The 25,662-nt window shown below is 40.0% G+C and overlaps 1 protein-coding gene across 4 annotated transcripts in view; it reads right to left on the reverse strand.

Moving 5' to 3' along the window:
• The window catches only part of UQCC1 (ubiquinol-cytochrome c reductase complex assembly factor 1), a 55,031-nt gene that overhangs the window by 19,415 nt on the left and 9,954 nt on the right, over positions 1-25,662 (reverse strand). For all 4 annotated transcript variants that reach the window (XM_080558815.1, XM_080558817.1, XM_080558818.1 and 1 more), the window contains 3 exons: positions 23,247-23,319; positions 17,192-17,249; positions 8,389-8,497 (listed from right to left, as the gene is read on the reverse strand). In XM_080558815.1, the coding sequence (XP_080414941.1) occupies positions 8,389-8,497; positions 17,192-17,249; positions 23,247-23,319 (240 nt within the window). The remainder of the gene's footprint in view (positions 1-8,388; positions 8,498-17,191; positions 17,250-23,246; positions 23,320-25,662) is intronic.

A 25,662-nucleotide genomic window follows, 5' to 3' on the forward strand; every position in this document is an offset into this window, starting at 1 on the left:
GCACCAGAGGAAGGCACAAAATAGATGAAGAACACTACCTTAGGGCAACAGAATCCAATACATCTGGGAAATTTAAATGGATTTTTTTTTTATGCCAGACTTTAGAGCAAACTGGGGCAGGTCATCTGCAAAGAACCCAAGCATGTATTATACCTTGATTTCAACACCAGGCATCCCTGGCAAATCTAGAACAACTACAATAAAGAGTTAACACGAGAAAGACCCCATTAAGCTCTCATCACCATGCTTACTATTTGTTCCAGACCTCCTCATGGTCCAGGTATTTTCAAGGTAATATTGCACACACATGCATCTTCCTGCACACTTAAGTTAATAAGATTTCCATAATCAAATTATACTAAATTTACTCTGAAAGCTGTACCTGGTGCTCTTTTGCATTTATGAAGTGACAGACTACTGGAAACTCACTGAGAACTTTGGAGCTCTTTGAGAAAGGATCAAGAGTTGATGCTTCTATTCTTTTTTTGCTTGTATTTCTGTTTCTATTATGTGGAGATAGACTTCATACAATAAGAATTAGATTCTAATTTTGAATATGGTGTTCTGAAACCACTTCTTGGTGACATTCAGAAGGTGAATTTAGGCAAATCAATCAAAATTCACATCCTACTGATGAAGGAAAAGCAATGCTTCAACCACATACAAAGCTTCTAAGAACAAGACAAAGCTACCTTTAAAACCAGTTTCTTAATTTCCATCATATTGAACTTGACTCTAAACACGCATTTCTGGCTTACCTATTAAACCTTCAATGACACTAGCTAATATATTGGCATTTTCAGGCCACTATATTCAAGACATCAGAGTACATCTAGGTGGAAAATATCTCCAAAAGGTTGTTTTTTTTTTTAAATAATCTACTCTGCTGCATAGATGATAATCATTCTGAAATTTTATCCGCGCACACTCAACACGCAACAAATAAAATATGTTTCATTCTCCCCTCTGAATCACACAGCTCCTAGGATATGGTGTGATTCCATCATGCTTTCCTACTCAAAATATAGTATTGATAGCTAGACGTAAATTTTTTTACCAAAAACTTTATAGGCTGTTAAACATCCTCCCTGGAGTATATTTGACCACAAGGTAGACAGAAGTTAAGTGTCTGGTTTAAACTAGTCAGGTTGGGTTCCTCTCAAGGCAACGGAGAGGAACCTGCAGCTCCCAAAGGACAACCCACCCTGTCCTCAGGTGCAGGTTTGATGGGCCCCTCTCTCTTTCCATGCTCACAGCATTGCTTCAGCTCCAAGACCCTTAATGGACTGCTTTATCTTGCTAAAACAGCAACAACAATCCCATTTTCTACAGGACTTGTTTTCTGTCTATTATGTTAATCTCAAAGCCCTACTCTCATACTGCTAAAGAAACAGACCCTGCAACTGTGATTTCAAAAACACTTTAACCACCCAAAGGGAATATTTTTAATTCACTGTGTATGACCAAAAGTAACAATTTTCCTTTGTGCCCAGGAACATATATCCTTGGCACAAAGGATCTTCAGGTCCACAGTATTTTACTTTCTAAACACAAGTGTGTTATACATACATGGCTTCTCTACCTAGAGAATCAGTATTGAGCTTAAGCTTCTACATGTGGATTAGTTTCTTAATAGAGAGAAGAACCATCATCGTCTTAAATGGGATTGAAGAACTGTCAATAAGTGTATAATCCATGATTTTAATCCTGACGAACAGGGGATGGAGAACCCTTGTAACAAAGAAAATCAAGTGAACGTAGGCATTATTGGACCCACAAGTGGTGCACAGAACTGATGCAGCTTGGCTTTCATGCTCTGAGAAAAAGATCATGTGGGTTTTTTTTTAATTAGCAAACACTGAGGAAGTAGAATAGTGATATTGCTTTGATTTTAAAGAGCTGTATTGGACCTAATCTCACAAGGCCTTTGCATCTACAGCCCAGTTAATCTTCAGATTAGATTAACTACCTCTGGATAATTCAAACATAATTTTTTATGATGTTCTTAATACATTAAATTTAATTAAAACATGTCATACAGGGCTTGTTATCCTATTGAACAAAAAAGCACAAAAATGTATACGGCGATTTTGAATCTCAATACTTTGAGAAGGTTTTTTTTCTTCTTAAAATAATCATCAATATCTTAACATTTTTCTCCGTAAAATGTCATAGTGAAGTTACACATTTTAAAATATACATACCATTTGAAACTAAAACCTTTCCTCTTTAGCCTTAGATTTTTATTTTAACTTTTTCAACTGTACTAAAAGCTCTCCTCTACCTTCTATCTCAGAGTTTTTCTGAAAAAAAAAAATACTAGCTTCTCTACATCTTTTGCTTCAGTATACTTCCCTCATCTCAACTACCGCATCTGCTATGCTGCCAGAATACTACACACACTTTCCTTCTGCCCCAGATCTCCCCTGTTCTCCCATGATAATGTCGTTTCTGTTCTGTGCATCCCAAATTGACTCCATGACTTTCCACGAGATTTTAAAGACAAGCCTGAAAGGGACCCCCCTGAGTCTTTAAGTGTAGTAGCTTCCCACTGTAGGTCAATCAACTGCAGTACTTCAATTCATACAGACTGCATTCAATCTTGAAATTTTTATCAATTTTACACCATGTCCTCTCATCTCTGAAAGCCATTCTAGAACTAGAACCTTACTGGTCTCACTCTGACTGTGATTTCTGAGTCCTTAGGTAAGCGTCAGACTTAATTCTCCACAAAAATAACAACTTTAATTGAACTGTATCAAGTTTAGGAAAGTCCAATAATGTAGGATGTAAACCTAAGTTCTGGCTCTGCTTTTCTTTTCTTTTTTTTCTTTTTTTTTTGCTAGTGTACGGCAAAATGGTATTTTAATCTTCTAAATTCTTTTAATTGTACAAAGAGTATTAAGCCAAAATTGTGTTCAAATTTACAGAGCTAAATTCTGCTCTCAGCTACATTGATGTGAACCATGTTATTGATTCTGATGGTGTTACTTAAGATGTACACTAATGTAACTGAGAACAAATTATGGTCACTGTATATAAACAGCTCTAGCTAAAAGTACAACAAAGACTGTATTGTGCTATGAGCAGCAGAGCCAATAAATGAATTCAAAAGACACCTAGATGTGTTCCTGGAAAAAAAAGCGGGGGGGGTTGGGGAGGCAGGGGTCTGAGTGGTCTTGTGGGAAAACAGGAAAGTGGGATTAAGATAAATTAAAACATGTTTGGGCATGCTGGGCTTGACAGCCTCTCCTATTCTCATCTCTTTTGCAGCTTTTAGAACACATACAGTTAAAAAATGAATTGTTCTTCTGCACTGAAAAAAAACTTATTTCAGAAGCACAATGCTACCACAACACACAAGACTATCACTGCTAAAACGAGCTTACAACAGTATATATGCATTTGAGTGAAGAGCGATGCCTCTTTCTAAAACTGCATGCAATCTGCATCCAGAAGTACTACGGGGGGTTGCCTTTTGTTGTGTTTGTTGTTCTGGTTTTTGTTTTAAGAATCACATCTCTATTGTCAGATTACCGTCTGAAATTTCATTCCGGGGAACTCCAGCATCCACAAATCCTTCTGATAAGGTCTGCAGCTTCATCTAAGCATATTAAAATACATTCAAACTTGCAACAACTGCTTTTATACACACTCAGTTAGTGAAACAATACTCAGATCAGTAAGGTTAATATTCAGGTTGCTGAAGAACTCTGATTCGAAGACAAATAGCAGCAATTTCTAGTAAATTTCTGATTGAATTACCCTTATAAAACGATTAAGCAGCTGCCAGTTTGGACAGTATAAGTCTATTCACTGCAAGCCACAAGGTGGAGATCTCTGGCAAAGCAGGATCGAAAGAAGTCTTTTACCCAGCCTAACGTTACTATTAACACTTTGAGCCATTGCATCAAGCCAATTTTTCTGTTTGTTTTTAAAGTTTGATAGAAATGTCACTAGTGGAAAAATTAAGTAAAGAGCACTGGTTAGCCACAGAACTGGACACACCTGGCTGCAAATCCACCAAAAGAAACTGACTTCATTAGTACAAGGGACAGCAGACTAAAATTTATATCTGAAATATGCCTGCACCAGTAGAATTTGCTGAGGCCACAGGCTCTCTGTGTGTTTTTACAGCTGTGTCAAGTTTTGGTTTCTGACTCTTGCCGACATTCAGGAGTGCTGAAGGAGCTCAGGCTAACAGGTCCCAAAACTTTGTAGCTGAGATTTAGATTTCAGCAATTTTAACAACCAGTTTTTGAAATAATACAAACTCCATTTGGAGTTGGAGCTGATGTAAATTAGCAGTTAAAATGCCTTGCATTCTATCACTTTCAGCTCCAATGAACTTATATACTTAAGAGCAGATGGTGTATTTCAATAAACTATCCATATCAATTCAGGAATATAATATCAATTTTCTGCATCAAATGTTGTAATTCTTGCTAGATATGAAAACAAGCTGAAGAACTGCAGCTTTGTCTGTCACCAAGTCAATCTAACTGCATCCAACCTGCAAATTTCATACAGGTCCTCTGTCTCTTGTACCGCAGTACAGGAATGTACCAATTGGGGGTTAATACTGACCACTGATACCCTGCATGACAGAAAAGCAGGGCATAGAATTTCCATTGCTCCTTTTGGGAGCTCTGCAGATATCTTAGTGCCCTAAAAGAATTCAGGAAAAGTTTTTTTTCATTTGACTTACTTCTGAGAAAGGCTCAGATTATGAAATCTGAAAGCACCAGCAGTGAAACGCTAATGTCATAATCTTTTCCCTTTATCTACTATTCTTCTCTTGACGTATTTAACTATCTTCTTTTGAAGGTTGAATATATACTGACTGCAGGACTAAACTGCTTTAAAATAAATAGCTTTTATACATATTTCTCAATTGGCTCACAAATGCTTTGTCAGATTGTAAGAGAGAAGGTAAAGAATTACCTCAACTTCGTTTAAGATGAAAGGCTAGAGATACATACATCAAGATTAATAATTAGAACCTAACATCCAGTGTAAGTGTCCTTTACTTATCACTTACCACTCCTAAAGCTGAGATGTGAGTTCAGTGAGCGTACATGAATGTGAAGTGGAAAAAAGTGAGGAAGGATGAGAAAGCATGGGTGAAAGGAGAATTACCTGTGCAGAGGGATGGGCAAAATGGGACAGTAGGCTAAGATCGCTAGCACAGAGGAAAAAAAAAAGTGAGGATAAGGAGAAAGGGAACAGCTAACCTCTACAAACATCAATGCATAAACTTTTTATCTAACAGACAATAAATACTACCAGAAGAGTAGAAACTACTAAATACTAAAGAGAAAAACTTGACAAACTAATGACTGAAAGATTAGGAATAACTAAAGGATGAAAGAAAAAACGCTGAACAATTATGAAAGCTGTGTTCCTTCACAAATAGGATGGGGCAGAGCACTGTCCTGTTTTCCAAGTCTACAACCTAGTACAGCTCACTATGCTTTCTTAGTGCCTATTCTAGTTAGCTGTTACCTCAAGAGTCCACCTTCTCTCACTAGGAGTCTCATTAAAATCAATGGGCTTCTGTGCAGCTAAATTGTACTAAATATACACACAGATGTAGCTGTTTGTGGGATCAAACCTTCAAATGTGTACATGCTTTCTTTAAGCATCAGCTATTGCTACATAAAAGCTATGTTAAGACTAGGTTACAGCCAAAAGCATATCTTGATAATGTAAAACATATTGTAGGAATCTTATTATTACAGTCTAAGCATATTTATTATTACATTGCATGATCATCATTACAAAGATTGTGAAATTTTAATTCAAGTACAAACTGAAAAGATGCCTAGCTTGCCAAAGCAAGGAATGAATGGCATTTAAACAACATACGATCTCTTTATAGTTGCATCATACAGCAAACATACAATTAAAATAAGCATATATTAACATCTGAGGCTCCAGATTAGATAAAAACATATAAGGAAGCTTTCAATTTTCAACATCTGGGGGGAATTTTGAGAGCAGAGGAATAATTCAGTTTGCAGAAATGGAAGCCCTGTGCTTCCCTTCACAAAGAAGGGACAGTAAGCCCTATCTTTTTTTTTTTTTCCTCAAAGACTACTTAAAAGCCTTGATACAGCTCTAACTTACACCATGCTTCGCTTTTGCATTCTACATACTTGTAAGGGTAGCAAACAGCTTTGCTTCTCTTTGCTGTTTGCTGCTGCTTCAAATCACAGAATCACACAGAATCACAGAATTGTAGGGGTTGGAAGGGACCTCAAGGGATCATCGGGTCCAACTCCCAAATCATATAAGGAAAACTAAAAGATGACATTTGAGTTTAGTTCATATAAATAAAAACAGCATTGTCAAAAAGGAACAGAGAAATAGCTTTCTGTCCAAAAGTAGTATTCTCTCTGTGCCCTGATGGGAGTTCAAAGAACCCTGAAGAGATGAGAGGAGGAGAGGGGGGGCAGCTGAGGAGGGGTAATGTGGTTTTGTTTGTTTGTTTTTAAGGAGGAGCAACCTTAAATTTACACCTAGGACAAGGATCTGAACCATCTCCAGTTCCTAAAGAAACATGAAACAGCTGCTATGACATGGCAGGCATGGGAATAGGCCAAAAATGTATAAGCTATTTCATTCAGTCTTTTTCTCTGGTGCTTTTCTTAGACAAGACTATGATAAACAGGAAGTCAAGGCTGAAAGCACAGGACAATGAAAAACTGAAAACACAATACTTGAGAAATACAATCAAATACAGAGAGTTTAGAATTGCTTGTTAATAATCTGCAATGTTTGAAATAAGTAGAGATTTTAGAACAGCTACTTAATAATGTGAGATGTTTGCTATCTGGCCTTCAAAACTTTTCCGTAATGGCATTCAGTTCCTCTTTTCAGCGAAGTGCTCATGCCCAATCTGCACTGCACAAAAGCAACAGTCTGAAACCTGTTATGTCAATATTTACATCATTCTCTGTCTCCTAGAATGAAAAAACACTGGAAGATCTCGAGAACAAACTCTACATTAAGAATACCCTGTACTAGTTATCATCTGATTTGCCCAGGCTCACTCACACTACTTCATGGCATCTGACCATGACATTAGAGATTCCTGTATTGGAGGTTTTGTTTTGCCCATTAATGTAGCAAAAAATCCAAGACGCCTAAATTTAGACCTGTCTTAAAAAGCAACCCGTAACATAGTAAAGATAAGAAGTTCCCAATAAATAGAAAAAAATTGCCAATAGAATAACCAAAATCAACACTTTCCAAGACCACATGCAAAATAAAGGATCATCAGAAAGAAACTTCTTGAATTACTGTTGGGGTCTCATACCAAATCCTAACTCACTGGTTAAGTCGCTTGCGTGTCATAAAGAGGTACACTCTTCCTGTCTCTCCCTTGGGTATTTGGCTGAGAACTAAACTTGACAATATGACATTATTGCTATATGAAAACTGTCACTTTTTGAACAGTTTATTTTCATCACAGACAAAACTGTATTTATTTATTTAACCATTCTTTACTTCTTTTTCCACACCACAGAAGATCTTTCCTAGTCCTGTTCTCTCACTAGAAGCACCCTGAAGATAGGCATCCTCAACACCCTCAGGTCTACTGTCACCACTGTCAAATTGGGGTTGAGAGTTGTCCTATGTCCACTGCTTCTGCAGTGCCTTGTCTGAAGACTGTCACTGACACAAGGATGAAGAAAAGCACTTTAAGGCCAGAAATGACCATTACAACTAGCATAACTTTGCTCGTGGCACAGGCAAAAAGACCCAACCCTGTTCTTCCTTCAAACTTAGAAATCAACTATCATTAGAACTACACTTAAAATGTTTCTTTTGTGTTGAAGACTAGATACACTAAGAATTCAGAATGAAAAGTAAACTAATGACTATTTAATAGTCATGTACAGTTAACAAAACCCTTGTCCTTTAGCCTTCCTTTTACTCACCATCCTGGATACAGAGAAAACTCAAAGCTCTTCTGGAATGACTTATAGCTGCAACTTAAGTTTGGCATCAGTCAGGTTTCTCCCTACCCCAGCTGCTTAATTCCTATCCACAAATGCTCATCCTATTACAGCAGCATCCCTGTTTCTGCAATCAGGTAGCAAACCATGTGGAAAATTAATTATTTACAGACAAATCAGAATCTTCATTCAGGCCATGATATGGTTTCAAAAATAAAGTCAGGGGCTCAATACAATAGCCAGTGCAGCTGCAGGAATGAGTGACCAAGATTAAGGCTACATGTAATAGCTTAAGCTAATAAAGAACTACATATGTAGCTACAAATTTATTCTTAAAAATTCTTTCAAGACGTGAAGTTACAAAAGCATTGGAAGAGATGAATCATCAAAATAATCAAGATTATCAACACCACAGATAACTTACCCCCATCACCTTACCACGCTGTTGAACATCCTCCCACATGCAATGAACTATATAGCGACACATGTATTTTCCGGCACGACCCTCTTGCTTCATTCGTACCAGACACATCCTGCAAGAACACAAACATCATATTCATAGCTTCCAGTTTTTCTTCAAATTTAAAGAATAAATTAAATCTATTTCAGCTTATTTAAGATTCTCCTTAGAGTATGTGCTTTTGTGACCAGGAACAAAGTTTTATTTTTAAATATCCTAAACTTGTCTATTCTGTTCTCAAGAGCTGTATCTGCTGGATTTTGGCCAATCCAGCTATGGAAGAGTGACAGCAGACTCTACTTTGGCTGACAGTACTGTAATCTAGTTAAACAGTACTGCAACCTAAATTCCACAGCCTTAAGAACATATCACTCTTTGGAGTAGGAACAAATGTCTTGTCTAATCCTAGGCTACAAGCCAGCTGTTAATTTGGCCTGGTATACTAAAATGCTGGAAGAGTCTGTCCTAGCCAAGCTGCAAAAGCTTAAGCAAGTTACAGACTTCACCCAAACTCACTTTAGCAATGTCCTAAATTATTTCAACTACAGGGATCTTAGGATACACATCCAACCACTTCGTAAAACCCCTACATGCAGTACATGCTAGAAGAAATCACAAGTTTGTGTGTTGTAGGATCTTGAGTGCCATCACGCGGCACTTGCAGGGCAACCAGGCGATCAGGCCCAGTCGGCATGGGTTTATGAAGGGCAGGTCCTGCTTGGCGAACCTGATCTCCTTCTATGACCAAGTGACACACTTGGTGGATGAGGGGAAGGCTGTGGATGTGGTCTACCTTGACTTCAGTAAGGCTTTTGATACCGTTTCCCACAGCATTCTCCTCAAGAAACCGGCTGCTCATGGCTTGGACTGGCGTACGCTTCATTGGGTTAAAAACTGGCTGGATAGCCGGGCCCAAAGAGTTGTGGTGAATGGAGCCAAATCCAGTTGAATTCCGGTCACTAGTGGAGTCCCCCAGGGCTCAGTACTGGGGCCAGTCCTCTTTAATAGCTTTATCGATGATCTGGATGAGGGGACCGAGCGCACCCTCAGTAAGTTTGCAGATGACACCAAGTTAGGTGCGTGTGTCGATGTGCTCGAGGGAAGGAAGGCTCTGCAGGAGGATCTGGATAGGCTGGACCGATGGGCTGAGGCCAACTGTATGAAGTTCAACAAGGCCAACTGCGGGGTCCTGCACCTGGGGCACAACAACCCCAAGCAGCGCTACAGGCTGGGAGATGAGTGGTTGGAAAGCTGCCTGGCCGAGAAGGACCTGGGAGTACTGGTTGATAGGCAGCTGAGTATGAGCCAGCAATGTGCTCAGGTAGCCAAGAAGGCCAACAGCATCCTGGCTGTGGTGGCCAGCAGGACTCGGGAAGTGATTGTCCCCCTGTACTCGGCTCTGGTGAAGCCACACCTCGAGTACTGTGTTCAGTTTTGGGCCCCTCACTACAAGAAGGGCATGGAGGTGCTCGAGCGAGTCCAGAGAAGGGCAACAAAGCCGGTGGGGAACAAGTCTAATGAGTAGCAGCTGAGGGAGCTGGGGTTGTTTAGCCTGGAGAAGAGGAGGCTCAGGGGAGACCTTATCGTACTCTACAGGTACCTTAAAGGCGGCTGTAGCGAGGTGGCGGTTGGTCTATTCTCCCATGTGCCCGGTGACAGGACGAGGGGGAATGGGCTAAAGTTGCACCAGGGGAGGTTTAGGTTGGATATTAGGAAAAACTTCTTTACAGAAAGGGTGGTTAGGCATTGGAATGGGCTGCCCAGGGAAGTGGCTGAGTCACCATCCCTGGAGGTCTTTAAAAGACGTTTAGATGTAGAGCTTAGTGATATGGTTTAGTGGAGGACTTGTTAGTGTTAGGTCAGAGGTTGGACTAGGTGATCTTGGAGGCCTCTTCCAACCTAGATGATGTGAATACGAGGTTGGGTTGTTTCACTTTTTTTTTTTTTTAAAGTTATAACAAGCATTAAAGCCATTTGAACTTCATTGCTGATATTCAATCTAAAAAATAAACCACCACCACAACAGATTTATTTCCTTTTATTTCCGCCTACATTTGTAAACAGCATGAACTGAAATACAGGCTATTCCTTCACTAACCTAAGAGACAAGTCCCATCACCAGCCCCACATTCTCCACTTTACCAGTCAGCTCGGCTCCTGTTTTGCAGATTAGAAGAGCCTGTTTGGGTTGACTGAGTTACTGTGGATGTTAGCTCAAACACTGAAGCTAAAATAAGTCACCGCTTTTCACAGAGCCATGCTACAGCTTAGGAACTGCTCACATAAAAGCTTTTTCTCACAACTTTTGTAAAAGCAACAGAGCAGAGCTACTGCAGGCCACTTTGAAGCAGCCACATATTACCAATAGTGAAGGTACCACAAGAGTTAAGAGGTAAAAAATGATTTATGCATCTGTTCATTTCTTCAGTGGAGATAAGATCTGGGCTTCCCTTCAGGCATTAGAAGTATTTGGTGCTCTGTGAATGCCAGCTCAGAGAAAATCATAAACATTTGAAACTTGTCTGTTGGGCTGACCTGTAAAAGGGCAGATGCCAATCTTTATGATGGATTCTATGTGATGTGCTGATTAGTAAAGAAAACTTTGTTTTAACCTGCAAAGATAGAAAAATTTATTGCCAGAGATGAGTCACAGAGTCAAAGCAAACTGAAAGCACCAAAACCTACATTGCTTCTCTACTCTTTTTTTCTGAATAGAACCATACATATAAGTCCCATACAAGGGTCATTCAACTGACACACCAACAATAAAAGAATAGCCTTTGTGTCAGAATCTGATTCCTAGATGAAGGCTTTTGAAAATGACAGCAACCATGAGAGGCTCCATGGGTCTGGCTTCAACATAACACAATCCTAACAGAATGAGGTCAGAAGACCAGAGAGAGAGACTGAGGCATGTCACATAGACCTGTGATCAAAAGGTGGAGTGACTGTAGTGGGTTTACATGGCAAAGTTTTGGTAGCAGGGGGCTATAGGGGTGGCTTCTGTGAGAAGAATCTAGAAGCTGCCGCATGCTAGACAAGGGTCCCGCTGCTGACCAGAGACAAGCCAACAAGCAATGTTGTTTGCGCCTCTGTGAGAGCATATTTAAGAAAGGGGAAAAAAAAAAAAAAACCACAACACTGCTACACAGCAGCTGGGAGAGAGAGAGGAGGCACCAAGGTCAGTGAAGAAGGAGGGGGAGAGGTGCTCCAGGCGCCAGAGCAGAAGTCCCCTGCAGCCTGTGGTGAGGACCATGGTGAAGCAGGCTGCCCCCTGCAGCCCATGGAGTACCACGGTAGAGCAGGTGGACCTGCACTGACAGAGGCTGCCGCCTGTGGTGGACCCCCAGTGGAACTGATTCCAGGCCGGAGATGCAGCCCATGGAGAGGGGACCACGCAGGAGCTGCTGCCCATGGGGGACCAAGGTTGGAGCAGTTTGCTCCTGACCGATGGACCCTGTGGTATGGGCCCATATCTGGAGCAGTTCTTGAAGAGCTGCTGCCTGTGGGAAGCCCACACCGGATCAGTTCGGGGAAGATGGCATCCCGTGGGAGGGACCACACGGCACAGGGGAAGAGAGTGACCAAGAAGGAGCGGTGGAGACAAAGCGCTGTAGACTGACCACAACCCCCATTCACTCGCACCACTTGGGGGAAGGAGGTGGAAGAGAGTGGATGGGGGGAAGGCATTTTTGGTTTCCTTCCTTTGTTCCTCACTTCTCTAGCTTGTTAGTAATGGCGATAAATCTTGCTATCTCCCTACTCTGAGTCTGTTTTGCCCATCACAATAATTGTTAAGCAATCTCCCCGTCCTTATCTCAACCCTTGAGCCCTTGCATCGTATTTTCTCCCCCTTTCCCTTTGAGGAGAGGGAATGAGAGAGCAGCCGTGGTAGAACTCGGCTGCCCACCCAAGTAAAACCACCACAGTGACAGAGAACCTGGGTAGAGGGTGGGTAGAAAAGGGAACAGGCAACACTGAAGGGAACACTGGGATGAGTGGCAATTCCCGTTTCAGGAAACAGAGCCATGTAAGGATTCCCAAGGTTTATATTGTGGCAGTGACAACCCCATTTCAGTCTAATAGCACCACTGTCCCAGCAACTAAATGCATTTAAGATGGTAGCAAAAAGTGAATCTGTCAGCATCCTGTCCTCAGAAAAATGGCAACGCTTTCTGCTAAACCAATGGTCCAGACCTCAGGACAACTGTCTATCCTGTCGCAAGTCAAACACACAGCAAGCTTAAAACTTCTTTCTTACTTTCACCAGTTTCAAAACCTTTGTTCCTCTTGTGTATTTATATAATTGACTTGTATGAAAATGTTAATTAGTTATTGTATCCAAAATTTTTTGCTCACTCTTAAGTTAAAGAGTTAAAGACTAAGTTTAGAAGTCTAACTGGGTTAAGAAAAGTATTTTTATGCTTCTCTCACTCAATACACAAGCATAGCAAAAAAAAAAAAAAAGAGTGGCTTGGCAAGAATCCCCGCAGGCATAAACACTGGTTCCCATCCAGTCTGCCTTAGCAGTGGCAAACCAAGAGGAGAGAGTAGTTCACAGACTAGCAGTTAACAACTGGTCACTGATGAACAGGAATGGAGTAGTGTTCTGAGTTAAAACCAGCTACCCTCGAAGCCTAAAAGGTTTCTCTGTGTTTGGATGCACAGTGCTGTCATAGAGCTGTTCTGCAGCACCACAAGTGAGATCATGGAAATCTGCAGTTTATTTGAAAATTTGGTAGTTTGTTACTACACCTGCTGTCTGAGGTTTAAAAAAGACACACACTCTTTACAGACTACAAACCTTCTAACTGGATCAACACAGTGTGAAACATTTTATCGTTTCACTACTGAATCTGCTCTGCAGTTTACTCAAATACTGACTCATCTTCGTCAAAGCACGAAAGCAGGATTATTCCAAACTGTCTTTAGAAATCTATCTACCTAACATTTGCTGGATAATTTATGCATGCAGAGAGGTTATGTTAGAAGAAAAATATATGAAAGGATGCCTGAAAAGGAAGAGAAGCACCTTCACCTCTATCCATCTTAGGCAAGAAGTAGCAGTTTCCCACAAGAGCCTCAGCTATGACTGTTTCCATCGGTATTCCCGTAGAGCCCACTGACTGGCTTAAACACCAGAAGCAGCAATTGTCATCACCCCATTCAACTGTTGTGATGTGGCTCAGTACTACGCAATCAAGGTGTGATGATACGCTTTCACGGTTAAAGCCCACTCAGAGCTTCATACTATCCCCTGCATAGCCAGTCATTCTGGCTTCCTCAGTTGTTCCAGAACAACAATTTCTAGGGTTGTGTTACACTAGATCAGAGAAATTACTCTGGCTTAACAACAGAAGTATCAACAAGAATTTTGGAAAGCTGTTTTTTTATTCTGTTTAACCCAGATCATTCGTGAATGGCCAGCAACTTGGATACTGGAGAAGGAAGCTCCTGAATAGACTTCAGCTATATGTCATGATATACTTTATGACCAATGGTAGCTTAGAATAATGGTAAGAAGCAGAATTCTGAACTCTTGCTCATTATTCTTTAGCATGTTTGCATGTCATCCTTTGCTTCAGCCTATCAAGTTCACTAACTACTGTATTTACAGCCATGTATAGCTTTTTTGATAGGACAAAAGCTAACAGATCTGAGTGTGGCTGCATAGTCATCTTCCCTCCTCATGCCTCTGCGTAGGTCATTTAGCCCATTCCCTCACGGTAAGACAGGATCAACTAAATGCCTAAGACATTCCAGATAAACTTGTTCTTAAAATGTCTTTCAAGAAAGACTCTCGGTGCAATTTTAAGTCCCTTTCTTCCTGTTCTCCTAGGATGAACCATAGACAGATTATTCCCTTTCTTCTGAAGCAGCAAATCTCAAAATAGTACAGTAACCTCACTCCTTTCTATGCAAATCTGATAATTATTTCCCTGCAAGAACAGTTTTCTACAAACTTGATGGTTCTTGTTCTCCTCTGGAGACTCTCAAACTGATCAACACTTTCACAAGTGCAGTTTTCCTTATGGAACGCAATACTCAGATGAAGTCTTGCAACAGACCTTGGAGTCTTTCAGAAAAGGAGTTGTAGCACCACTCTATCTTGATCCTAAATGTTTCAGGGATGGCACCATACTTGGATAAAACATGAAGGGAGTTCTAGGTTATGCAGGATGTATCATGTAGATGAGGTATTTCTTATCAAAGTCATCACTTCAGAAGTTTAGAAACAGCTTTGGACACAGCCAATACTCCATTTAGACTGCCACTGAATGGGAAAAGATAAATGTAGTAGTAATGAAAAGAATGAGATTTCCTAAAAGGTCTGGGCTTCTGAGCATAAAGAAAGTCCTCCTGACATCAAAGGTGTAAAGTAACTGAAATAGCCTATAAAGCCATGACACTCAGAAAAGAATAGTATTAGGTTGATTTTCTGAAGTATAGTTTTAGCACTGCATTGGAAGGAACCAGAGTGTATCTAAAGGAATATTAGTTTTAAATAAGCTAGTAAAAGCAGAAGCTAAACATAAGGGCCTGAATTTCTCCCTCCTTTCTGGCCACAGGTAAGTAGGAAAACTTTGTTCACAGACAAGAGGAGGAAATAAGAGCCAGAGATTCAAACAGTAAACTCACCTGAAACTGTAATGCAAGGAGGTATGCTCTAACAAGCACCTTAAGTTTATAAAAGGTGGGATCCAAAAAACCACAGAACAGTTAACTGGAACACGATGGGCAACAACAGCACAAATTGAGTGGTTTTTTTTGTTTGTTTGTTTGTTTTTACCAAACTGGGAAAAAAAAATCTCATCTTCTCCAGCTCCAGAAGACACACTAAATCAGATGGAAGTAAATCTCTGAAGGTGAAGAGGGAAGAAATGAGTAATCTAGACTACTTTACAAGAGGGAACAGGAACATTTCAACAAATGATCAGAATCTACAGAGTCGGGTTATTGGCCACCATGTCAGGGTGATTTCCAGCCTCTGAGACAAAAGGTCCAGCAGGAAAGGCAGAGGTGTTAGAGTCTCCTGACAGAGGGAGGACACCGTTAAACATTTAAGAGTTAGCAGAATCCCCGATGTTCTGCTGCCTCTTTACTGAGGTCAAAATGATTTAAAAAAGGACAATCTTGCCATATCATGGCAGGATCCTGGTCACTGAGCTAGCCACAAGCAAAACCTGCAGCCTTTTCCGATAGCTCAGGTAGTCAGCAGGCCTATCATGGGCTTCTCTGCATCTTGGAACATCAAATGAGATCTCCCATTTGCAGCACAGAATGACAGTATTCATTAGGTCAAGCTGCCAGAAACAGGGAGAAGCCAGGCATAAAAATCTTGGAAACATGAACCTCTTATTAAAACTTAGCCCAATACTATCCTCCAGATTCACATTTTCATTGTTGTCAAATGAAGCAGAGATTTAGTTTCTTCCTAGTTGTGTAGTACCTTGCTGTCAACATGTCGACCATACCTTAAGCATAAAAGACCTTCAATTTCCCTCATTAGCTGTCTCCTTAGCACCACAAGCTCAAATTCTTGGCTTTCTCTTATGTAGCTGTGATTTTAGAAGTTCTCTATCCAGTATTAGTTCCTTCTCTATCATAGTTCCCTACCATAGTTGCCTTATTTATTTTCACACCTGTCAGTCATGAGAGAAGATTATACATCTTGACCATGATGCTGGCACAAGGTACATTTTCCTGTCAATGCAAAATCAAGATGTTGTGGAAAAAAAAAAAAAGAGTTCTTTGCAGATTCATGTTACCCCTCTTCGTTTTTCCCCAGGTATTTACAAATGGTTTGATTTTGAAATTTATTGCAGTAGTTTTCCGAATATCAAAACACGATTGCCTTATTGATTCAATTATTAATGACCCTTTCACAGGAAACTGTAAGAAATAAACTGCAAGTTTCAAGGGTAATCCATTAATTGATTCCACTGATTTCATTAACTGATTCAATGGTTCTGCTAATTTACTCGTTGCTTGGTGAAATGTGCTGCCCCATCTTTCAATATACTGAGGAGACAGGAAATTAAAAAGAGGGAAGGGGAAAAAAAAGAGGCAAGGAAATAAGGGGCCTGTGCGCAAGGCAACTATTTCAGTACAAACTTCCTTTCAGCCTTTGGATAGCTGAGTGTAAGTCTACGTACTTCGGTAATTTTTGTTAAGTGCCAGGTCTTTCATGAAACTGTACTCCCTTGTGCACCTCTGACCTTTATGAGTAGGTAATATTAGATGAAGAACTGATTTTTTTTGGCTATTTTCACAAATGAAAAAGGCGGCAAAACACTTAACGTGTAAGGTGTTAAATATTTTTACATACAGCCAAGCTGGCATTCACCAACCTGTATGCACATTTCAGAGGTGCAAGAATAAATGCCAGCGCTATAATTTGTTAAATGCTTCTGACAAGCAGCAACTTCAACCACCACAAATTCTCACAGTTTAAAACACTTCTACATAAATTTAAACTTTTCCTAAAACACCCAAATAAGATTTTTCCACACGGGCTAGGCAAGGCTTTTAGAAAACCCATGGCACAGATCATTCTACTACCCAGGAATTCAGAGATTTAAAAGATGTTAGCTTCTCCATGGGTCTTTTTGCTCTTTAGGAGAAAACTACTAGAATTCAGTATTTAGTAAATTGAATATAAACATTGTTATCAACAACCATATATCCTACTTTTTTTTCCCCCCAGTAAGGTACATATCATTCTATTTCCTAAGAATAGTTATATTACTATTTAAGTTCCACTTACCAGACATGAAGCTGTGCTACAAGGAACCAGGAATTCAAAGTATCAGGCATCTGGCACCCTTGATGGAAACAAAACTAAATATTAATATGAATTTCATCTTTTTTTTTCCCCCCATCTAACACAAATTCACTCCACCAAAAGCCAAATACATTTTAGTAATTTAATTTCTAGCTCTACATAGTAAATACATATTGGAAGCAAACACCATTTACTGTCAAACATGTGCTTAAAATTTAGAAAATGCAGTCATGGGACGCTGCAGATTCCAAAAGATTTCATATGTGTATAACTCAGATAAAATTTACATTAGAAAAAAAAATCCATAATGGAGAGTTAAGAAGAAAAATATGTGGCTTCTAAAGTCCCAAAGCAGTAGAGAATAACAAGGTAGTAACAATGGATGCTTTGCTCAGTTCTTACACTCTGCCTTTATCAAGTGCTGTTGCCTCCTACTGGAGGCAGGACACCATGCTAGCTCTGACTCAGCTGTCATGTCTTGCTACATGGCTGCAGAACCCACTACACTCTGGGGCATACCTTGCTTCTAGCCATTAGGATTATTAAAAACAACCAATCACGGAAACAACTTCCATACTCAGTTCTTCTACAACAGCCACTGGGCTATAGAGGTTTCCATTGGCATGTTCACACTCTGAATTTGTACAATGTCATGAGGCTGTGGGGCCAGAAATGTAGTCTATAGGCCACAACATACTCCTCTTCCTCGTGTTTGAAAACCATGGACCTATGGGTTATGTGCACATTAAGTCCTTCAGCTCCTCTCAATCTTAAAGCTTCCTTGTGGGAAACTATTTCTACATCTGTCTCCTGAAGAAGTTTTTAAACAGCAGTACCTCATGAGAAGGATTCAACACAGCCGCCTTCGCCTACCAAGCACTTCACCTTGTCTTCTGAACTATTCAAATCTAGTTTTAAGAAGGCCAGAGTATTCAAAAACAGACTCTCCTGTCAGATATGCCCCAAGGAAGCCAGCCTTATCTTTTTCTGTACTGGAATGTATTCTTTCCCAACTCCTATACTTCCTGGCTCCCAAGCACTACCAAGGAGGCTCACCTGGATGAAGCAATATTTTTACAGCCTCTTTCTTTTTACATACCAACCACGGTCAGGCATCCACCACAACAAACAATCACTATTGCTCCCTCCTCAAAGAGATAACTCCACCAGGGCATAGGAGGTGCCAAACTTCAGCATCAATGCCCATTTATCACCCATACCACCTCTAAGAGGGTATACAGACACTAGCAGTCTACGTTTGGAGATTAAACAGAGGTTTTCCTCACCCTTCTCCCTTTCTAGCTGTCTCATTCCTCTTAGGAATAATTCAAGAGCCTAGAAATGACTACTTTGATGTAAAGACATGCTAAGGCATCTCTAATCAGAGAGAGTACACAACACTTGCATTAATCAAACCATTTCATTAAATGAGGGTTCCACAGGTAAGACACAGAGTGAAACACTTAGTTCAAAAGAGAGGTTTCTGAAATCAATTTCCACGTATCAGTCTCCTACCACAAAAATTAACTCTTCATTGGAAAGCAAAGCTCACACCTCCACTACTGGAAATACTGAGAGTTTGTAAACACCTATTCAATAACCAGGAGGGAAGAACTTTTTCCACTAGCTTTCCAAGTGTTGCACTTCTATTTTCATAATTCATTTTTTTAACTTCAATATTAAGACTGACTGCATCCTAAACTTAAAGGAGGGATGGTTTCGTTAAAGCAACAAGCTTCCCCTTAGTTATCAGCTTTTTTAAAAGAAGGTACTTATAAAATTTGGGGTTTTGAAAGACCTCATTCCAGGAAACTAACATGGCAGAAATATGCATCCTATAATTCAACAGAAAATTATTCCCTTCAGAATATAGTTAGATACAGAAAAAAAATATCAAAGTGTAATTACCTATGAAATTACTGTGATAGTATCAGCTAGGGAATAAATCTATTCTGCCTACAGAATACCTCCTGTTCACACCTGTGCACATAAGAGACATGAATGCCTATGATTATGAGGACATACCTCTTTCTCCAGTCATATTCTGCACTTAAAATTCATCAGGTAGGGGAAGCAAACTTGAATGTAGAATTTTTCATGATAGATCATCTTTGCAACTATCACAATTTTAGGAGGAACACAATTGGATAGCATCCCCACACCCTGAAAAAAAAAATAGGTGCACTACATCAGCGTTCCACTCAGAGCATGACTGAGACCGCAGCAGGTGCCAATAGGATGCCTGATGGGCTTCGGAAGCCAGAAGAATCCAAAGCACTGTAGGTAAACTCCATCTCTTTTGTGCTTCTTGGTAGACCCCACTAAGAACTATCTGAAATAGGGCCAGCTCTTTGTTACTGCAGCGGCGTAACAACGGGGCAATTAACACTATTAACAGATGAAGATAAACTCAAGGTAACCCTACACTCCATGCTCATCAGACAAACTCCAACTCAGCTCTCAGTATCACCTATCTGATACTAAAAGCTCTCCTGGTCTTTCAAATATAAGGGTAAGCATGAGGTGTTCTCCTCACAAATAGCGACTTCCTACATTTTGTCAGAACGACACAAACTCTACAAGCTTTATGCACACAAAGTTTTGCACCAGTAATCTTACTATTCTCTCTACTACTTCTCTGTTCTCCTTTATACAAAGGACAGCCGAAATCCTAAAACAGCCTCACTTTCCATATAAGCAACACAGTGCAGCAGATATTTGGGATGTCAGCCCTAAAGCAGCGTTCCCAGAATTTTACTTTATAATCATCCATGGGCAAAGTGAGAGCAGAATGGCACACATACTAAAGTTAACTTCAGTATAATACTGGAGACCCTCAGTTAGAACACCTCCTTTATATGCTACAGAAGCTTCATGTACCTTGTATCCGTAAGTGTTTTGGGAACTGCTGTTCCACAGCATAATGGAGAGAAGGGCAGTAGACGCTGCTCATAGTGCATTAGAGAAACTCTCCAAAAAATGCACAGGGTATCAGCAGAAATGCACCGAGACAGCAAGATAGCCTATAAGACATGCATTTTATGTCATTGCTCTAGTCCTTGACACTACGAAATTCAGCCAACCTAAGTCACCTGTCAGAGAACCACCTCACAAAATCTACATAGCAGCATGAGTTCCACAAGGTCACACCACAGTTGTTATTCAAGCCATGAGGTAACCACATCACAAAAGCAGGTCCAGAAACACTGAAGACAACTCTGTGATAAACCAGTTCTGATCACACAGGGTTAATCAGCCCGCAAATGGTTTTACACATGCATGGGTGTACTGTTTTCAAGGCCAGCTCAGTAGGTTAACAGCTTTCACAAACTACAGAGAAAAAGCTAATAAGATCTCCAGAGACCTGAGCTGACTGTTCAGTTCACTTGGATATCTCAACCATGCAACTACAGCCAGAAGTGCTGGGGGCAGCAAAACATAACCACACCACTAGGTCTGCACGCAGTCAGCTTTGGTGCAGACAGACCTGATCTGAGTCCCACGCAGCAGCATTACCATTCATAGGGGTCTTGAGCAGTGCAGTTCATCATGTGGGTGTGCAGCACCCACATCAGCATGGTCTCAGGCACACCTGTGTTTGCTACATCACCAAGAGACAGAGCTAAGAGGTAGCTGCTTCCTGTTCCTACTAGTCCCCCAGACTGCTCTTTTGAGAATAAGCCGTAGTTCTGGCTTAGGTGTTGCCCCCTTTACTTGAAAAAGGACCATCTCAAAAAGGAAAAACCTGTTCCTGACTGATATAGTTTGATTAAAACAGGACGACCTGAACTAAGTTGGATATCTTGTATGCCATGTTCTCATCTCTGAATCACATACTCCTCACCACCTATTTTATGCCACAGCCTCTGGCCATCAGTCCCTTCCGTGTGTCACTAATTCACTAACACAGCAAAACAGGAAGGCAGCAAAAAAACAGGCTAGTTCCTTTCAATGACCTGAACACTACATCAGAGGACATGGTAATTGAACAGACTAGAACACAGGCAGAAAGCCCGTGCAGAGCAGAGGAAGGAAGATGGAGAAGTGAGCCTTTTCCTTTTGGCCACTCTTTCAACTCATCTGCCCGTGGAACTACAACCTAAAGCTCTTCATTGGTTAAAAAATAAACATTGTAAAAGGTTCCTGTCCACCATCCAGTCTATCTTTTAGTGGAATTAATTTCTAAACACAGATCACATGCCTATTAGGTTTTAGAGCCAATTCCGCAAACAGCTGCAGGAGATAGAAGTAACAGAAACCTCTTACGTGTGTCTATACTAGAACAATGGTTTCTTTGGGACAACCACCATAGACACCAACATCACAGGCATTCTTACCTCAACAGGTACATCATACAGTCAGTGTCAACAAAACTATTTCCCTACATTAAAAAGGTCTCATATGAATGCAAGCAGAGATTTCCCTGGGTGTAAATTTAGAACTTGACTGGCTACAACTTGTACTGTAGAGCAAAAAGACAAAATGAACAACTATGACATTCTGGAGAAAAAGGAGGGAAAGACCACCTGCTGTTTGTGATACGCTTGAAGAGAGGAGGAGCTCTGGGAATTTTTCTCTTTAAAACGGTAAGACAGTACCAAGAATACAATTGAAGTCATTTTGCCCAGTACTGAGACAGAAAATCTGTAGCAAACAAAAAACACAGTATCTCTTTCCTACACCAGTTTTGAAAATCCTTTAATCTAGGGCAACATTTATAAATCTTTTTACAATTAATCTGTTAAACAGAGATAGTGAAACAACAGCTAAAAATAGCAAAACTTATATCTGAGAGGTACGTATGACAAGACTATTTAGCTGAGAAAGTCTGAGAGGACACACAGCTGGGGAGAGGTGTGTGCAGAAAAGATGAGGTTCTAATTTTTTGATCATCAGTGATGAATCCTACTGCTTACAGAGTTCTCCCTACAACCACTGAAACCACATCACAGTTTTGGAAAACCTTTTGAAAACCACTGGAAAATCTTGCAGCAGCAATACCATGTGCCAAACCACCCTCAGTAAGCTCTGCACTAGATGAAAACACAAAGATGCACCTTCAGCTGATCTCTTGAGGAAGCAGCAGCAGCTCCCACCTATGCCAGTGCCTTAAGAAAGCATTTGGTAGATCAGGAAGCCAGCTAACATGTCAGGTCTAGGCAGCAAGTTTAGTATCGTGTGAATCATAGAATCATTAAGATTGGAAAAGACCTCTAAGGTCACCTAGTACAACCATAATCGCACTGACATAGGAAATAATTCATATAAGAATAAAATAATTATTTGAAATTTACTTAAATGAATCATAGATCTCCCCATTCACCAATCTGTATTTGATACTAACAAAAGCAGCAACAGATTTTTTCACTGATAGCTAAAAAAAAACCAAAACTGTGCAACAAGGAAGAGTCATCACAATTCAAGCTAAAATTCTTATATACTTAAAGGAGGGACTTGCATGTCTTGGTTCTAGTCACACCAGCTAGTCAGGAGATGTGTCCTGACTTAACCAGATACAAGGAAGAGAGACAAGTAGGACCCTGAAATCTAACTGATCCTGTATCATTAAAAAAAGCTGTGCATCAGTGGAGGGGGATGGTTCTCTCCTACCTGTATCCTGGTTACACTGGACTTTCTCACTAGTCACGGGACTGGGTAAGACAGAGACCATCAGACCATGGTAAAAAAGACACATCTGGATTCTTAGCTTATCCCACCCTTTGTAATAGAAAAGGCAACGTCCTTCAAATTCCAGGATATTCTGGTTTTACCTATCCCACCATGTTCTTATTCTCCATTGCAGGGGACAAAATGTAACAATTCCAGAAGCCAGAGCATGCCCTTGAACCTTTGCCCCTTCAGAGCTTAAAGTAATAACATAGCATAGTCAGCTTCCAGCTGGCTGTGCACTGTTAGCATATGGCAAGTCTTACTGTTGTCTTATTTACAGATATAAATATATCTAATTACTTTTCATCAGAAGTTCTCTCTCCAGGGTTATACTCTAAATTCTAGTATCTTCAAATACACAACTTACTGTTAAAGAATTCCTCATAGTCAGTTTTCTCCACACAGCATGTGTACATGCGCAAAGCTGCTACCTTAATTTTCTAAAGAAAAAGAAAAGACAATACTTGATTACATGATGAATACAAGCATTCATCATAAGAACACTACTGTTTTTGTTAAATACATATGCTGTATTCTTCTGAAAAGACTTCTTTTGAGAATCACAATCAGCTGAGATTTTCAAGAGCACAACAAATTATTATCTCCCAGGAATTACACAACTATAATTCATCTTGTCTCGAGGCAAAAAAATGGTTAAATGGCTGCTTGAATACCCTTCCAAATCTAGCTTAGTATAAAACTAGCATTGCAGAAAAATACATGAAATAGCTTTCCCTACAGAAGCTCCAAAGATCCCAATGCACAACTCCTAGATTCATCCAGTATTTTTACCTGTTGATGTATACATGAGTGTTCTGTATGTTTTATTTTTTAAGTAGTGATATACCAAATGTACTAAAAATATCTCGTTTTTCCCCACAAAAATGAGAATTGACCAACAAAGCTTCAAAAGCAAGAAAGCAATCCCGTGTGATGAATGATGTGAGGTATATTTCAGGTGCTTCAGAACTTTTAATTTTGTTCATGGCTTGCTATTCCACCACAAAAATTGTCAGTGCATCAACTATAACCAAGACAAGACGTGCTGAAGCTTCAAAAAGCACAATAACAGACAACAAAGTTCTGAAAGAGAATAACTGCCAGCTATTCCTGTCTACCAACATCATGGGAGGAGAAAAAAAAAATAAAAAAACTTGAAAATTGCAGAGCCTACTCCCATACTTGCCTAAGCCAGGGATCAGCATTGTGTTTTTTTTTTTTCTTTTTATTGGTATCTACTAGGGATTGTCTTGGTGATCAGTATATTATAGATGAGCACTCTATGCCTATCAACTGACACTTCAAACTACTGAAGTATTATTTCTTTTGGCTCCTCCACCCAAAGGAAAGATAGGAAAGTTACAATTGATCTGCTGTGGAAACACAGAGGCCATTAATTTTTTATTCAGTAATCACAGGGTTCTGTCAAAAACAAAGGATTAGAAGCTTTCTCAACAATGGAGTATATGTCTAAAATTCTTGCAGTAAAATAATTTACACCATTTACCGGAGTTCTGAAGGTTTCCATTTTAAAAGAAACACTGCCTGGCCTGGGAGTAGAGATCTCCCCTGTGAAAGTCACTGCTCCAGACTAAGCGTTATTAGACATTAAAAACATACTGTAAAGAACAGTTCCTGCAATCCAGCCCTTAAATAAGGCAAGTAACACAGGAGAAACTGGTGAAATTTAATCATGGAGGTTTTGGTGTGCAGAAGAGGTAAGGGGGAAGGGAGAAGAAAGAAAAAAACAGAAATATTAAGAAAACTTCCCTAAGATCTCATAGAGAGCACTGGCAAGGCCAAAAATGAACTCAGGTCTCCTGGGCCCTAACCACAAAATAACTCTCTCCAAACCCAAGTTCCCTAGCCAAAAGCAGGCAGTAAAGAGTAGCAATTAAGGAGAGCTCTGAATCAACACTTGCAGCTAACAAGAATCTTTATTACAACAATATGTACACAAACACATGGGAGAGAAACTACCCTCTCATGATGTTTATCACCATGTGATATAAGCAACAGGTTTTCAAGCAAAATACCTCACCCCCTTAACTGCCAGTTATCTTTTCTTTATATTTTCTTTCTGAGGGGCAAGATGCAATAAGCAACAGTTGCAGATCAGTCTCAGAGGAAGTCCACTCTGCCTTGCAGATATTCAAAGCACCTTATAAGTTTTTAACATCTGCACAGTTGGACTCAGCCCTTCCCAGTCATGTCACCTTTTCCTGTGTCCCGGTTCACAGCAAAATTCAGAATTGCATCCGTCTTTTTCCATTGTGCAGAAGGAACTGAAGGTCTCCTACGGAACTGCTCTCATTTAGTCACTGTTAACAACTGCTTTATAAAAGGACTATTTTACAAACACCAAAGAGAAGGACCTATTTGTGACTCTGCCTTAGGCAGCTACTACTGAAACAGCAGTAACATCTCACTACTGTCCATTACAGAGACTCGCCTGTCACAGAAACACAGAACAAGCGAAGATGCAAAGAAGGCCAATGAAAATCAAGACATGAAACTTGTTTCAATAACAGAAAGAGAAAGGTCAAGAGAAAGGTCTCTTCAGTTCAGCAAAAAGTTCAGCTAATATGGCATATAGACGATAATAAAGCCACAAGTGAAAGGGAAAAATTTAACATACACCCCAAGGAAAGAATAATCACCTTTTTTTTTTTTTAAAAAAATGACAAAATTAAAAAACATCAATTGAAAACAACTGTACCTCTTCCCACAGCAGATACTTAAGCTATGGAAATCCTTGATACAGAATGCTGTGGATGTTATAA

This window comes from Anser brachyrhynchus, assembly GCF_964034855.1.
Source record: "Anser brachyrhynchus genome assembly, chromosome: 16".
Taxonomy (NCBI): Eukaryota; Metazoa; Chordata; class Aves; order Anseriformes; family Anatidae; genus Anser; species Anser brachyrhynchus.